The sequence below is a fragment of the Tenrec ecaudatus genome, chromosome 5, assembly GCF_050624435.1.
Source record: "Tenrec ecaudatus isolate mTenEca1 chromosome 5, mTenEca1.hap1, whole genome shotgun sequence".
NCBI classification, from domain to species: domain Eukaryota; kingdom Metazoa; phylum Chordata; class Mammalia; order Afrosoricida; family Tenrecidae; genus Tenrec; species Tenrec ecaudatus.
The window spans coordinates 81667716-81685653 of record NC_134534.1 but is presented as its reverse complement, the minus strand read 5'-3'; the positions used below and the strand labels follow the sequence as shown (position 1 = coordinate 81685653).

The 17938-nt window shown below is 37.4% G+C and overlaps 1 protein-coding gene across 4 annotated transcripts in view; it reads left to right on the top strand.

The window, feature by feature from the left end:
- The window catches only part of RB1CC1 (RB1 inducible coiled-coil 1), a 98009-nt gene that overhangs the window by 15243 nt on the left and 64828 nt on the right, over positions 1–17938 (top strand). For 2 of the 4 annotated variants that reach the window (XM_075549662.1, XM_075549660.1), the window contains exons 2-5: positions 7272–7373; positions 10375–10494; positions 11916–12042; positions 12269–12439. In XM_075549662.1, coding sequence (XP_075405777.1) covers positions 10424–10494; positions 11916–12042; positions 12269–12439 — 369 coding nt within the window. In that variant the 5' untranslated portion in view covers positions 7272–7373; positions 10375–10423. The remainder of the gene's footprint in view (positions 1–7271; positions 7374–10374; positions 10495–11915; positions 12043–12268; positions 12440–17938) is intronic. The other 2 variants (XM_075549661.1, XM_075549663.1) reach the window with 2 other exon arrangements.

Here is a 17938-nt window from a genome sequence, read left to right as displayed (position 1 = left end):
ATCTGTGGCGTTTCTTTCTTGATGGTTCCAGGAATTCTTCTTTTCTGAAATGGCTCGTTCTTATGGGCAAGCAAGCGACAACTAAAACTGACTGGTGTCCTTAGTGTTTCACACACCCTGTTAGTGTCTTACTCAGTCATTTGGTGGAAGTTGCAAGAGACCATGGAGAGAATACCCACATTAAGACATTGCACTTTACCACACGTCTTTTTCAGTCAGTTGGCCAAGTGATTGTCTTTCACTTATCTTGGCATAGATGAATGGACACTTTAGAATTGCTCGTGCTTGTGGAAACATCCAGTTGATATTCTTTCACTCCCTAGAGCTTGGTTCCCCCCAGTGTATGTACCTTGCAATTCTTTCTTCATTACCAGCCGTCCTTGAATATAGGCTACCTCTTCAAATTGGGGTAAGAGTTTAATAGGAATTCTGTAATCCGATTCTAAATGTCAATCACCTTTTCACTGATTTATAGCATGTCTACATAAATCTATAGTTGAGTGCTGAAATTGAATGACTTTCAGGAAGAATGTAAGAGAGCTTCAGAAATTTTGTGGAAAATGAAAAGCTCATAGAATTTTCTCACAAACCTTTTGAAATGTCCTCATATTTAGAGCAAGGAACCCTAGTGTTCTTCCTGTAAAATGAATGCCATAACTTGTACATTTGTCAACAGAACTGTTAGACGTAAAATTCTCTTTTTAGGGGGAAGAGGGTTTGACTTTGAGAATATACACAATATGCACCAATTCAACAATCTCTCTAAGTATAATTCAGCAACATTGATTACATTCAACTTTTGCAACAATGAGGAGTACACATACTCCTTAAATAATCAACAATTTGAAACCAAAGGGGCTGTATTTACCTAAGGGCAAGGTTCAGAAATGTTAGGAAAGGAGGAGTGAAAACAGGAAACACAGGGAGAAGTGGGAAAAGTGATAGTACATTACAAGGATTGTATAATTAATGATGTTACAGATCATAGAAAGGTAAGTATATTTTGATCCTGTTTCAAAAAAAACCCAAAAAAAATACAAATTTAGGAGCTTTTAGAAATGAGCTAAATGATCAATAAACCAGTACTCAAGTGTGCCCATATAGTGGAGCCACATTTTAATATACCGGTAAGGCCTAGAGCTCACCCGCCCGCCCGCCTACTCTTTAGCTCACTCACTCACTCACTCACTCACTCACTCACTCACTCACTCACTCACTCACTGACTGCTATCAGTCGTTATTGACTCATAGAGACCCTATTAGATACCTTGCTTATTCTGGAACATATGCTAATAGTTTTTTTCTTTCAGATTAATATGTAATCGAATTTAACTTAACCATTGATGTAATCCTATATTATTCTATGTCATTGTTAACAAAGTAAAAATATATTGCTCCTTTTCAGTTTAAACATGCAGTTTCCTTTGGCTCAGGGAAACCTTTTGGTAACTGTGTTTACTGTCTTAGCACCATTCCATTATATTCACTCGGCATCTAGTAGCTGTTGCGTCTTGCCAGCTTCGGCACTGCGTAGTGTGAACCAGGCATCCTCAAACTTCGGCCCGCGGGCCACATGTGGCCCACTGAGGACATTTATCCAGCCCGCCAGGTATTTTTGCCCCGTTTGTTTTTTTACTTGAAAATAAGATATGTGCAGTGTGCATAGGAATTTGTTCATATTTTTTTTAACTATAGTCCAGCGCTCCAATGGGTCTTGAGGGACAGTGAGCTCTGACCCCCTGTTTAAAAAGTCTGAGGACCCCTGATGTAAACTGTTAAAAACACTCCGCTGCTAACTTCTTGACTATCAGCCAAATGATTGGAGTTCATCTTCTTAGAGGCACTACAGAAGAAAGATTGATGTTCTACTTTCTACATCTTGGCGATTGAAAACCCTGTGAATCTGTGTGTGTGTTTGCGTATTTCTACTTGTGTGTGTGTGTCTGTTTTTGCATGTATTGAGAAGGGAGATTGTGTGCGGGATTGTGAAATGGCACAGCTGATAAAGCCCGTGGAGCAAATGTTCCCAAGGAAACAGAGTTCTCGGTGTTCATTTATTTATTTATTTTTAAATCGTTTTATTAGGGGCTCATACAACTTTTATCACAATCCATACATACATCAGTTGTGTAAAATGCTTTTGTACATTCGTTGCCCTCATCATTCTCAGAACATTTTCTCTACACCCAAGTCCCTGGCATCAGCTCCTCATTTTTCCCCTCCCTCCCAGTTCCCCCTTCCTCATGAACCCTTGATAATTTACAAATTCTTATTTTGTCATATCTTGCACTGTCCAACATCATCTCCCTTCACCCACTTTTCTGTTGTGTGCCCCGCAGGGAGGAGGTTATATGTAGTTCCTTGTAATCAGTTCCCCCTTTCCACCCCACCCTCCGTTCACCCTCCCAGTATCACCACTTATACCACTGGTCCTTATGTGGTCATCCGCCCTGGATTCCTTGTGTTTCCAGTTCCTTTCTGTACCAGTGTACATCCTCTGAGCTAGCCAGATTTGTAAGGTAGAATTGGGATCATGATAGTGGGGGAGGAGGGAGCATTTAGGAATTAGAGGAAGGTTGTATGTTTCATCGTTGCTACATCACACCCTGACTGGCTCGGCTTCTCCCCGAGACCCTTCTGTAAGGGGACATCCAGTGGCCTACAAATGGGCTTTGGGTCTCCACTTCACACTCCCCCCTCATTCACAATAATGATTTTTTGTTCTGATGATGCCTTATATCCGATCCCTTGTACACCTTGTGATTGCACAGGCTAGTCTGCTTCTTCCATGTGGGCTTTATTGCTTCTGAGCTAGATAGTCGCTTGTTTATCTTCAAGCCTTTAAGACCCCAGATGCTATATCTTTTGATAGCTGGGCACCATCAGTTTTTTTCACCACATTTGCTTATTCACTCACTTTGTCTTAAGCAATTGTGTCGGGAAGGTGAGCATCTTAGAATGCCAATTTAATAGAACAAAGTATTCTTGCATTGAGGGAGTACTTGAGTGGAGGCCAATGTCCATCTGCTACCTTAATACTAAACCTATAAATATATGCACATAGATCTATTGCTCTGTCCTCATATGTAAATACATTTACATATGTATATGCCTTTATTTAGACCTCTATAAATGCCCTTTGCCTCCTAGCTCTCTACTCTATTTCCTCTGACTTTCCTCTTGTCCCACTATCATGCTCAGTCTTCATTTGGGTTTCAGTAATTCTGCTTGGTTACATTACCCTTGATCACACCCTACGAGGTTCCTACACCCTGCTCACTACCGATTAGAATCGCTTGTTGTTCCCTTGTCCCTGGGTTTGTTAACACCACTACCTTTCCTCCCACTTCCCCCTCTCCCATGTTCCCCCGGAACTGTTGGTCCCGTTGTTTTCTCCTCCAGATTGTTCGTCTAGGCTATCTTATTTAGACAGACCTGTGGAGATAGTAACATGCACAAAAACAAGACAGAGCAAAACCAAACAACAATATACAAGAAAACAACAACAACAAGCTAATGACAAAAAAACGAAACAAAACACAAGAAAGCAAAGCTTGTAGTTAGTTCAAGGAGTTCTTTGTGTTATTTTAAAGTTTTATTTTCTTGTTATTTTTATAACATCTCCAAACATGAAATTATATTAAAGAGAAGAGCTAAACAATATTTAAAGGAAACAAACAAAAAACGTATCTCTGTACTACTTTATTCCTACTCTCTTAGGTCTGGCTTTTAAGATGTAATCCAGATGGAGTTGTTCTATTTCATTGCATCCACCCCCCTTAGTTGTTCAGTGGTGGCTGGTAGTTTATTATGATAACGGGGGCTTTGCCACTCTGATCTCAAATACCTACCGGGTTACCCAAAGCACACAGGTTTTATTTTATTTTTTTAAACATTTTATTAGGGGCTCATACAACTCTTACCACAATCCATACATATACAGCACACAGGTTTTAGTAGCCTTTCCAGACTCAAAGTTGGAGGGAAAGCCTGCTTATAGACTTGAAAGATTAGTCACTTCAAACTTCATGTATAGCAATAGGACATTGCTTAGCACGGTTGCTTTGGATATTCATTGTGAGTGATCGGGAGAGGGCATCACATTTGATGTAAAGGAGAAGGCTAGTGAAGGCCAGAGGACAGGCCTTCAGGGAGATGAATTGACATAATAGTTGTAACAGTAACTTGAATAATTTGGTAATTGTGAAGATGGATTAGGATTTTTTTTGATGGATTAGGATTTAGCAATATTTTTTTTCAATTGTATATAAGGAGGTCACCATGAATCAAGAATTGACTTTGCTGTCTCTGTCTACTTACCCCATATTTACTCCTTTCCTATTTAATGTTTCTCTTTCTTGTTTGGGCCTATGTGCTCAACGAGGGCAAAGATCATGGCTGTTTTGTTCACATGTCTAGTGCCTGATGTGTAATACCACGTTTTTGTTGAATTTGGATCAATTAATAAGCCACCTTTTTACCAACAATTTTCCTTTCATTCTAGACACCACACTTTATTCTTTTAGAAAACAAAATGGCTACTTTTATCAAATCACCTGCAAAATGAACCTCTAATTTTTTTTTGTTTTGGCCTTTTAGTTTTAGTAACTCAATAAAACTTTATTATAATCAGTAATTGGATCCTTTATTCTTATAGCTTCTCTGCCCCTTGCAGTTCTGCATGGCTTTTTCCAAGACTGTACCTTATGGTTAATTTCTTGTCTTTATGGATTTTGGGAAAGTCACCAAAAACCAGTCCTAGTCTAGTACTTCTTAACTTCCCCAACTGTTAGTATATTTAATGTAAGATCGAGTATATACTAGTTAGTCTGAACAAAATTCAAATTCGGCAATAACCAAATATGACATGTAAGTATAAAATGAAAAATAATATAGCGCTGAGAAATATGACACTAGCGAGGATAGTATCATATATAGCCCAAAGTGTGTAAATTGAGAAGGAACGACTTAAGCCTGTATTAGTTGAGTGGTTGACAATGAAAAAAAAGGGGGGGGGGCTTTAAAAAATAAACATGGAACATAATAAGTGAATTCTTAAACGGAAATAATTTTAAGCCATTATGTGCACTTTTATGAAACAGTTGTAGTAATGAGGATAGTGCTTATTAAAGGAAGAAAAGGTAATTAGATGAGAGAGGAAAATGCTGCAATACTTAGTGCTTAATACTTCAAATGTTGACTTGGGTTTATTGCTCTTGCTCTAGATGTTTTACAGGGATTGACAGGTAACCTTACTCATTGTACTGATAAAAGAAACCAGGGACATCAAAACTTCATCTAGGCACAGAAATAGAAAGCGAAGTAGAACTAGTATACTGTCTCAAAGCTTTTGCCTAAATGCATTCCGTGTCATGCTGATTTGCCAGTTCCAGTTATTAGGGCTGTACCTAACCTCAGAAGTACAATCTTACCAGGTGTAAGAACAATGGGGAGACAACCAAATACAACCACTGCTTTTGAGTTGCTTCCAACTCATAGCCATTTTTAACACTTGAAAATTTACACATTTAAATGATTTTACAAAATCATTTTATTGGGGTCTCATACAACTCATCACAATCCATACATTCATCAATTGTGTACAGCACATTTTACATTCATTGCCCTCATCATTCTCAAAACATTTGTTCTCCACTTAAGCCCCTGGCATGAGCTCCTCATTTTCCCCTCCCTCCTCTGCCCCCTCCCTCATGAACCCTTGATAATTTATAAATTATTATTTTATCATATCTTACACTGTCTGATGTCTCCCTTCATCCACTTTTCTGTTTTTCCCCCAGGGAGGAGGTTATATGTAGATCCTTGTAATTGGTTCCCCCTCTGTACCTCACCCTCTTTACACCTTCCCGGTATTGCCACTCTTACCACTAGTCCTGAAGGGATCATCTATCCTGGATTCCCTGTTTCCAGTTCCTATCTGTACCAGTGTACATGCTCTGGTCTAGCCAGATTTGTATGGTAGAGTTGGGATCATGATAGTGGGGGGAGGAAGCATTTAAAAACTAGAGGAACGTTGTATGTTTCATCCTTGCTACACCTGCACCCTGACTGGTTCGTCTCCTCCCTTGCGGCCCTTCCATTAGGGGCTGTCCGGTTGCCTGTAGATGGGCTTTGGATGCCCACTCTGCACTCCCCCTCATTCGCAATGCTATGATATTTTTGTTTTTTTGATTCCTAGTCCCATTGACACCTCGTGATCGCACAGGCTGGTGTGCTTCTTCCACCTGGGCTTTGTGGCTTCTGAGCTAGATGGCTGCTTGTTTACCTTCAAACCTATTAAGAACCCAGACGCTATATCTTTTGATAGCTGGGATACATTTAAATTATAAACTCATCTGTGATAGATACAAGGAATTAGGTAGACACAGTAAAGTAAGATCACAATTAAATATTTTTTCTGAGGGTTAATTGAACCTCTATGCTGACAGGAGATGCTGTTGCAAATAGTAATAGTAGAAGAGACTTTCTGGGAGTCTTTACATTTTAGAGTATTTTAGAGCTATTCTTTTCAGGAATGCATAGTCCTTGCTATTGATTAGAGATGAGAAATGTAAAAAAGAAATGTCACAAGCATAAAAGCACATACAGAATACATAGTGCAGAAATGGTGAATCTGTAATTTAATCTCTGCAAAATGTCTGCATGGATAGAAAGGCAGGAGTAAGGAAACGGTATTTACAGGTAGAGCAAGGAGGGTAGGGCTCTAAGTAGGGAGAATGGCCCATCTTTAAGGCACGGAGATTTTAAAAAGCTTAATTTGTTCTGAGTTTAAGGAGTCTGTTGTTGGGGAGTAAAAGCTTGAGAGTGAGTGAGAGAAAGAGCATTGTCTTATAGAGAAGCAGAAGTCCAACCATGGTTGTGGTATCTTTCTGGATTTTACCATAGATTTAAGGTATGCACGGGCAGTGGAGTTGGGTTCCCTACCTCCAAATCATCAACTGCTCACATTGTTTAGTTAAGAAGTACTGATTACCATTTTATACACTGTTAAATGCATGCCAATAATTCAATTTGAATTTGTTTGAGGAGGATTGATTGCATGATTTAGGCGTTAGAACATATTTGAGTCAGATTAAAGAGTCCACTATGGTAGTAGTCAAAACCATGGGGAAAGATGAGCTTTCCTGTGCAAGAGTGAGACAGGAGGACTGAAATACAGGTGATTTTAAAATAAAGAACAGAAAACTATGTTGTTGTTGTTACATGTTTAATTGTTCCCCTATAATAATCCTGAAATTTTTCTTTTCCAGTAACCGGAGTTTAACCAGGAGGGCCATTCATTTTCCAATATCAAGCAAAGCAAACATAAACCAGTTTTAAGAAAGTAATAGTCCTTTTCACAGTGCGTAACGGTAAGTCGCAGCTTTGTACCAGTTGTTGATATTTCGGAACCATAAAGGATGTTTAGATTTAGATTCTTCAGGAAGTAGCATACCGATCACTGGAGTTTGACCACGTTACAATCCTGTCAGCTCTAGTCTCTCTGCAACCTTGCCACAGTTGTTGACTTCTTTTTTCTCAGTGCCAGTTTTTGCGAGGTTGATTGATATCTTGCTGTACTATTGATATGCACCTCTCACAATCTTGGACATCCACAGGGGCAGTTCTGCTCAGTGGATAGGGTTGCTATGAGTTGGAATTGACAGCGTTTTTTGAATAGTTAATAGTTATGAGCATCTTTTCATGTGTTTGTTGGTCTGTCCATTGTATAATTGGATCATCATTTTCATTGAGTTGAAGTTTCTATAACTGCAAATTAGACATGTGCATATATTCTTATTCCCATTTTGTAGCCCCCCCCTTTACTCTTGGTAAACTCTTTTTCATCATGGGAATTTAATTTTAGTAGGTTTTAACTTTGACAATATCTTCTAGTTAATTTCAAAGTTGTTTTAAATATAATATCCAGTGTTCTTTGTACTTTGTGAGGTAATATAATATTAAGGCCATTGCTGGATAATGTTTAGCTTAGTATTTAGGCAGAGCAAAAACTTAGAAGGAAGAGGAACTAACTCTGTGTCCCTAACCTGCAGGTACAAATACATCTTCTATTTGTTATTAATAAATAAAACTATAGTATGAGTGGTGGCTTGTATGTTGCTGCGATGCTATAAGCTTTGTCTGTGGTATTTCTTTTTTCATTTTTGCAATTTTATTTGCACCTAATTCGCATGTAGTACAATTCTATATGTCACTGGTCTTTCAAAATATCAGTAAGGTCATTTAAAGTGAGCCGGTTTCAGCATAGCTTCCAGACTAAGAATAGACTCTGAAGAGGATTTGGATGTTCACTGTGGAGCAATTAGCCACAAATACTGAATATAACTGAAGAAGTGTTGCCTTCTCAAAGTTAAGTCAACCATAATGCTGTGGTAGGAAAGCCTTTGGGACTCTCATTTGTTGATGGAGCACCACTGAAAATGAGAAAAAGTAGCTGCAAAAATCTAATAATTGGAACTAGGATTGTACAAAGTATTGATCTAGGAGAATTAGAAGTCATCACAAATGAAGTAGAATGCATAAAGATCGATATCCTATCGGTATTTGAATCAGTCAAGTGATTTACTATGCTGGGAATGACACAATCAAGAGGAATCATGTTCTTAATGACCCTAGTACTTTCTCCTGTAACAGCTAAGAGTGCTGTGATTTAAAAAAAAAAGTATGCTTGTTGGAATATATATATAAAAGCGTGTAAAATATATATCTATATAAATATCTTATGAGATATGAAGTCCTTTTAAAATCTGTCATATTTAAGGTGACATTTATAAATATTTCTACAAGCTTTGTTTTCATAAAATATAAACTTTAAAAAAGCATCGGTGTTATATTCATCAGAAAGGCTATTTCAGGGTCTATCTTGAAGTATAATGCTGTCTGATAGGATTATATCTACATATAAGGGCATTTCAAACACTAAAGCTCGTGATTAAGACATTGAAGAATTCTACCAATGTTTCCAGTTAAAAATTTATCAAACATGCATACAAGAGGCATTAATTATTATTGGTCACAAGAATGCAAAAGTTAGAAGCAAAGAGGAAAGAACAGTAGTTGGAAAATATAATCTTGGTGACAGAAACAAAGCTGGAGATTGCATGATAGGATTTTGTAAGACCCAATGACTTCGTAGCAAATACCTTTTTTGGCAATGCAAACAGGGACTATATGTAGACTTCTCCAGATGAAATACACAGAAATCATATCGACTGTATCGGTGGGAAAAGATGATTGAGAAGCTCGTTATTAACAACTACAACGAGGCCAGGGGCTGACTGTGGTACAAACTACCAATAACTCACATATAACCTCAGATTAGGTGATGCCTTGGGCTGCTAACTGCATCGTAAGCATTTTTCAGAGAAAGATGGGATTTTCTACTCCTGTAAACAGTTACAGTCTCAGAAACTCAACAAGCGCAATTATACCCTGCCCTATATGGTCACTAATATGGTCCTATATGGTCAGGATTAACTCAGTGGCAGTGAGTTTGGTTTTTGGGTTTAAGTTTAGGTTGATTTTGAAGAAAATGAAAACAGGTTCACAAGAGGCAAAATACCATCTTGTGAATCTATCTATCCCAGCTGAGTTTCAAGAACGTCTCAAAGAATAGATTTGTTGTGTTGACCACTAATGCCAGAAGGCCCGATATACTGTGGGATGACATCAAGAGTACCGTTCTGAAGAAAGCATAGGGCATTAACAAGGCAGGAAGGAAAGAAAGATCCACATGGGCATTCGAAGAATCTCTGGGGTTTTGTTCTTAGTCGTACAGTAATTCACGTTACACAGTTCAATTCGCCTGTTCAATACAGTTCACTCATATTAAGGATAGTTGTACAGTCATCACCACAATCAATTTTAGAACATTTTCTTCTTGTACGTAATAGTATTAGCTTCCCGTTTCTTCTCAACCACCCCTGCATACACCGAAGAAACCATTAATCTCTGTAAATTTGCCTATCCTGGATTTCTCTCTCTCTCTCTCTCTAAATTTGCCTATCCTCGATTTCTCACTCTCTCTCTCTCTCTCTCTAAATTTGCCTATCCTGGATTTCTCTCTCTCTCTCTCTCTTACACACACACACACACACACACACACACACACACACACACACACACACACCTTAACAACAAATTAAAGCAAAGATTTCAATTAAAGCAGAAAATACTACAAACTAGAACAAATTTAAAATAGTTATGCTTTTCTAGTCTCGTTTTCTTAATTCTTTTTAAACCAACAGATTTCTCCAAGTTTTCAGTTAGCAATAGAATATGCTTGTAGTTTGTAATGGTGAAAGTATGTTTGCTTGTATGCCAAATTGATAAATTTTTTTTGTTTTGTTTTAGTAGCTGTTTCAGCGTGAAATATAAATTCACCGAATCTAGAAAAGTCATCATGAAGTTATATGTATTTCTGGTCAATACTGGAACTACACTAACATTTGACACTGAACTTACAGTGCAAACGTGAGTTATTTGGTATATTATCTTATTTTTTGCATGCTATGTGTCTTAAACTCTTCAAGGAAAAAAATCAATTTTATGAAAACCAATGATCAAAGCAGAATAGCCACATAGCAACTCTTAAATCACTTTATACCCAACACATTACTTAAACGGTTTTTGTTGCTGAAGTTGCCATTTTTCTCCTAAGTTACATACTTGCACTGCTGTTACTGGTCATTTTATCTTGAATAGTCTTTTTCCCATTTTAAAATATATTCATTTTTCTGTTGTTTAGCTGTTTAAATACTTCTTCAGATTCATTGTTTCCTAGTATTTTCTACCATTCGATACATGCCAAAATTATGCTCTATTTTTCTGGTCCATTGATTCACCCCCCCCCTCTTTTTTTTCTTCTCCGATTTTCTTCCCTTTTATAAATAAAGCAAATAGGATTTTTTGTGTGAATTATGAGTAGACAATTGGTTTGCTTTCTAAAATTCCGAATAGTCAGATTCTACTTCTGCAACGATTTCATATACTTGAAAGTGATTTTTTTCCTGTGTTTGTGGAAAGTTGCAGAGCTCCCAGACCTCACATAGAAAGGAAGGGAATTAACTTAATTTTAACTTTAACTAATTCCCTTAGTTAAACTTAGTAAAATGAAAATATTACTTATTATTTCCCTGTCCAACACAAGTCCATAAGACTGATACTAGTCCACAGGTCCCTCTTCAAACTCATGCAGCCACATGCACTGATGTAGAATGCTGGAAGATCACAGCCTCGTGGGTGCAAAGCCTGTGGATCCAATGCAGTGGCTTTGGCAGCAGTGAGAGTTAGCCAGCAGCAAAGTCAAGACAGAGAGAAGGGGAGGTTCCCAGAGGCCTTCTTACAAGAAGGCCATGCCCACCGGGAGGCACCATCAGCTGTGACCTGCTTGACCACCCCTTCACTTTTAGGTATCTTCAAGTTGACATGAAATCATACAATTACCACATTTTTCTGTTTTTATTTTATTTTAAATTACTTTCTCTTTTCAAACAACCAGATTCCATTAAATAGTATTCGACAACTACAAGAATTTTTTTGAAATACAGGAAAGCATTTTTCATGTGGTTTGGACTTAGTGTTCTTTGTGTATTGTGTTCTGATGAGTTTTGCACACTGATGTCAATGTGAGCATGTTCTTTATATTTAGAGCACAAAAATAATTGTGTGCGTTGCCTGTATTTCATAGCCACATTTTTAGGTGTGGTACACAGATGCTTTATTCATTTAGGATCAGGCAGTTTATTGTGAAATCCAACTCAGAAACAAAGCTAATAATTTTCCTCTGTTTTGTGAAACATTTTTAATATTTCATCATTCAAGTGAAATAATTAGCCTAAAAAGGTTTATCCCTAGAGCAAATTACCCCTAAATAACTGATTTTTTTTTTTAAGTGTGGCAGACCTTAAACATGCCATTCAAAATAAATACAAGATTGCTATTCAGCACCAGGTGCTGGTGGTCAATGGAGGAGAATGCATGGCTGCAGATCGAAGAGTGTGCACCTATAGTGCTGGCACGGTAGGTACCCAAGGGTCTTTCTTCTTTTTTTCCCCCCAAGGGTCTTTCATACAAGGATGTTCCAACTTTTCCCATTAGTTAAGAAGGTGGGAAGTCAATGTTCCAAAGGAAGGCCCTCATGTTTTATGTATGAGGGCATATAAGGGCATATATTAGTTTTGAGTATTTTAATGATTGTTAAACATGTACCTTCCAGGTTTTTTAACCTTTTTTTTTTTAATAATAGGACACAAATCCAATTTTTCTTTTCAATAAAGAAATGTTCTTAAATGAACGTCCTCCGGCTATTCCTAAAACCACCTTTTCAACAGAAAATGATATGGCATTGAAAGTTGAAGAGTCTCTTATGATGCCTGCAGTTTTTCACACTGTAGCTTCAAGGACACAACTTGCCGTGGTAAGATATAAGCAGTGTTTCCTAAGAGCATGGCATAATTCATTTACATATAAAATATTTAAAAAAATGTTGACATTACTTACCATTAAGTTGGTTTCATCTCATGGCAATTTCATGTGCAACAAAAAGAGTACTGAGACATTTACCACCCCCACGATTGTTGTCGTGTATGATTCTATCAGATTGTATTCTCTTGTGAACCACTGGGTTTTGGTTGGCTGCTTCTGGAAGTAAATCACCAGGCCTTATTTCCTAGTCCGTCACAGAGTGGAAGCTCTGCCAAATGAATTCTGATTCATGGTCGTCTCAGTTAACAGAGTAGAACTGAGTGTAGGGGCTTCTTTGCTGAAGTATTTTATGGATGCTGATTTTTAGACCTTTGTTCTACAGTTAGTTTGACCTACTTTTAAGTTAGTTGGACACAAACTCGAGAATCTTCTTGTTTGGTGTTGTGGAATCAACCTTTTGAGCCCATTGTTGGAGCCACTGTATTAATCCACCTTACTGCGAGTCTTCCTGTGGTTTTTTTTTTTTTTTTGGCTGATCCTCTTCTAAGCATGCCCTCCTCCAAGGACTGGTCCCTCCTTATCAGAAACCCAAAGTATCTGAGCCATAGCCTTGCCATCCTTCTAAGGAACCTTCTGATTGTACCTGCAAGACCTATTTGTTCCTTCTTCTGGTAGTCTATAATATAGTCAGTGTTGTTTGTCAGTACTGTAATTTAAAGCCATTGGTTCATCTTTGGTCTTTATTATGCTTTGTCAGAATTTGCATGCACGTGACATAATTAAAACAGCCATTTTATTCAGGTGCATCCTAATCCTCAAATCCATTTCTTTACTCATCAACACTAGCTCTTGGCACCACCAGGGTACCTTGAGTTGCTTACTGGCCTTTAATAAATATGAGCTGTTATCGCTTATAAAATAATTAAAATATAAATAGTGTAGTAGTCTAACTTCTATAAGAAACACATGAAAATTCTTTTAAAACATATATCTAGCTTTTCGAGTTGCCAGCTAAGTCCACAAGAAGAAGCACACCAGCATGGATGTGATCCAAGAATTATAAACAAAATCCAAACCTGGATGAAGGAATGGTATTAGAGCCGAAATTCTGAATGCCCAGGTTGCAGAAGGCCTTGGATGACAGTGACAACCCAGAACCAATTTGCAGGGTTCTTCAGAGGATTAAGCCTCTGGTGGGTGCCTTCGCACTATGAACCAGGGTTGAGAAAGCCTTGTTACCAGACACAGTACATTGCAGGCTAGATTACTACAGTTGCAATTAGGTAAAATGTGATGCGATACCTTTTCAGCTTTATTATCCATTGAGATTTTTCTTTGTTTTATTTTGTCATTTTTGTTGGTCATTTGTATTGTCTTATTTTTTTTAACGTTTTAAGTATTTTAAAAATTATTTTTCAATTAGGAGTTAATACATATATCTTTCCATAGTTCAGTCACCTTAAGCAGTATTGTACAATTGTTACCATAATCAATTTCCAAACATTCTTTTCCTTCCCAGACTCCTTCACATGTGCATCCCCCAAATCCGTATTCTGCTTACTGCCCCTATAGGTTCATCATTCCTGGGTTTCATATACAGGAAAACATAACACATATTCAAGAGGGTGACTCCAATGACATAACACATCTGAGATAAACCCTAATGTGAACTAACAAAATATAATGTTGAAAACCAGATCAGATCCAGTGTGCATCGGGGTGGGCAGGGGGGAGATCAATTGTGACAAGGTTTTAACTGTTTAAGTCAGGTTTATCCCTTTGATCTTCTACTATGACTCTGTAGTATGTCTTGAATTTGTATGATTTCCTGTATATGGAACCCAGATTAGGTAATCCTATAGAGCAGTGGTTCTCAACCTTCCAAATGCCATGACCCTTTAATACAGTTCCTCATGTTGTAGTGACCCTCAACCATAAAATGACTTTTGTTGCTACTTCATAATTAATTTTGCTACTGTTATAAATCATCATATAAATATCTGATATGCAGGATGTATTTTCATTGTTACAAATTGAACATAATGAAGGCATAGTGTTAATCACAAAACAATATGTAATTACATATTGTGAAGTATTTGTTTCTAATTACAAATAAATGAAATTTTGTTTTGAAGCATGGTGTAGCATGGGTAAAGTCTTAATATAACAACAGTAAACTACATTGCTACATTTTGCAACAGTCTGCGTAGAAAGCCAAGTCGGTGGGAAGGTTGAAATAGCTTCTTTTCTCAGCATATCTGCATGTGGGCAGACCGGCCTGGAGAGATATAGAGGAGTGGTGTCTTGGTTCCTAAGACGATCGGAAATAAGTGTTTTCTGATGGTCTTAAGCAACCCCTGTGAAAGGGTCGTTCAACCCCAAAAGGGGCCGCGATCCACATGTTGAGAACTGCTGCTATAGAGTTAACAACTGGATCAGCAGATTCAAAGGGACATGGCAGAGGAGGCTGGCAGGAAATGAAGAACCAACAACAAACTAGCAGAAGGAAAAAGTATCATGGAATTGATTGTGGTAAAGGTTGCAAAACTTTTACAAAATGTGACCGAACTGTTTAGATGTAAGATACTGTGTTTCCCTGAAAATAAGACCTACTTACCATTTTGCCTTTTGCTGAAATATAAGGCATCTCCCGGAAAATAAGGTCCCCCAAAGCTACCGTAACTCTGGACTATGGCAGGGGCTCCGCTATGCAGCTCACAGTTGACCGCAGCACAGCTGGAGCAGACAGGAAGTGTGCGGTCTCTTTTAATAAAACAGTAAACAATAAATATGTACCGTATTCTTCTTCATGGAAAAATAAGACATCCCCTGAAAATAAGAACTAGTGCATCTTTGGGAGCAAAATTAATATAAGACACTGTCTTATTTTCGGGGATACAGGGTGTGTGAATCGTATGTCAGTGAAATTGTTAAAAATAAATTTTTATAAAGAGGATAATAATATGTGTTTAGTTTGGGGGATATTGGGCCTATAAATCAGGCAAGTTCTACACTTATGTGACTTTTGAGTTGAAAAGTTGTTTACCCGTGACTTATTTGACTCCTCTCCTAGGTGCAAATAATTGTGGTCAGTTGTGGTATGTATGTTCTTTAAAGTCACCAGAACACCAAGTTAGAGCATACTGAGCTGTCCCTTCTTGAGAAAACACTGGATTAGGCTCCTGTGAGCCTGCGTGGTGCAGTGGCTATGTATTGGCCTGCTAACTGCAAGGCCACCAGTGCAGAGCCATCAGGCGTTCTGCACAAGAAGTGCAAGGCTTTCTACTCCTATAAAATTACTGCCTTGGAAAGCTACAGAGGCAGTTCTACATTGAACTTACAGTTGCTACGAATTGGAATTGGCTTCATGGCAGTGAGTCGGTTTTGAGTTTCAATAAATTACTTGTTTTATGTGTGTTTCTGTTAAAGACATTTACTATATTCCTTCTTACAAATGATTACATGCAGCATTTCTTTATAACCACATACTAGATGATCAGGCTAAATATTTTCTTAACCTTGATTAGTATGTTCATAGTTTTTGGCTTTCAGTCTCACAATGTTGTGTAGTACGCTTTGAAAAATCAGGATTTATGAATCCATAATATTTCCCATAGCTTATGCATATGCTAGAGATGTTACTTTAGAAAAGCTAGCATCTTTTAATATGTCTCTTATGTAATTATGTCTAGTGTCTTAGATTTAATACTCTATAAATTTCAGGTTAATAGCAGGCATATACCGTAAATACTTTAGTAGATGACTATCAAGCAAGTGCTTATCCTAGGAATACAATGATGGCTTAATATCAGAAAATGTGATGATAAAATTAATTGAAGCACTCTTTAGTATCAACTGAGAAAACGGTAGGATCATATTAAAGTGCTTCAAATGACACAATCTTTAACTAAGCTGCTTTTCCTAATAAAATAATCGTAGAAGGAAACAAACAGCACATTAATATCAATGAAATACTAGAGATCTGTTGATATTAATCAGAAACAGTTGATTCAAAATTCTGTATGAGTGTTTATCAGTAGTTACTAAGTGGTTCTTTAATCATTGCCTTTTTGGGTATAGCTTTATTTAAGTTTTGCCTCTCTTTGAAGAGTACTTGTTGCTAGTCTTCGCAGTTACAGATTAGTATGTTGGTGCTACCTCTTCCCTATCACCTTTTCTTCTCCTTGGATCGTTAATGGGAACTACACTTTCACTGGTGGTTATTTCATCATTTCTGTATTTGCCTGCTTTCAATGATCATTTGACTGCTGTAATATAAAGACGTCAGTATAGTTTTTGATCAGTATGTATTCTGTCCTATTTAAAGCTTTTAACTTGTGTTTCCATTTAAATCTTTTTCTTCAGTAAACATCTATGGTTCAGTAAACATATCTATGGTTCCACTTGAAAATGAACTTGGTGCTACATTGTTACCACATTATATATAGGGTTACTATGAGTTGGAAATGATATCAGTAACCTTTGGTTTGTTTTTATCCACACCTATTCCTTATATATATATATATATATGTGTGTGTGTGTGCTGTGTCTTTGCATGTGTATTGGGTTTAGTTTCTTTGTTCTTGTGCTGTTTTCTTTGTGTGTTACTCTGATGGCTTTTGCGAGGAACTGTCTTGTATATTGGTTTCGGGTTTGTATGTTATTGCAGTTGTTTTTTTGGCCATGGCACTTCATTGAGGTGTTTTCTTTTGTTTTTATAGTGGTGGCCTTGTTTCTGTGAATTCTTTTAGTTTCTCCTTGTCTTGGAATAATTTTATTTCTCCATCATATTTGAATGTTAATTTCGCTGGTTATAGGATTCTAGGTTGACAGTTGTTTTTTTCTTTCTTTCCAGTACGCTACCTCACTCCATTGTCTTCTTGCCTGCATAGCTTCAGCAGAGAAATCTGAGGTCATTTTAATTGCTGACCCTTTGGATGTAATTGATATATTTTTCTTTGGCTACTCAGAATATTTACCATGTCATCAGTGTTAGACATCTCGACTACATTATGCCAGGGAGTTTTCTTTGGGATTTCTTCTGGCTGGGGTTCTTTTGACTTCCTGAAGAGTTATCTTTTCCTTCTTTAGACTTTGTGGAACTTTTCTTGCAGGAGCTCTTGGACTGTTCTCTGTGTGGATTTTGTTTGATTGTTTGTTTCTTCCTCGTCCGGAATCCCTATAATACACAGGTTGTTCCTCTTGATTGTGTCCCACATTTGTCTCAAGTGTTTCTCTGTCTCTTTTACAGTCTTCTTATTTGTTCTTTTACATTAGAGTCTATAGATTTGTTTTATAGTTCCCTAGTGCAGGTTTACATCTCTTCGATTTTGTTTCTCTGTTCTTTTATAGCATTGTGCTGTTCCTTTATAGTATTGTTTAATCCTGCTATTGTAATGTTCAATTTTTGTCTTTGGAGTTTTTCTTCTTTTCTATTGTTTCACTCCCCCCACCCCCAACTCTTCCTTCATCTGTTGCACGAGTGCAATCA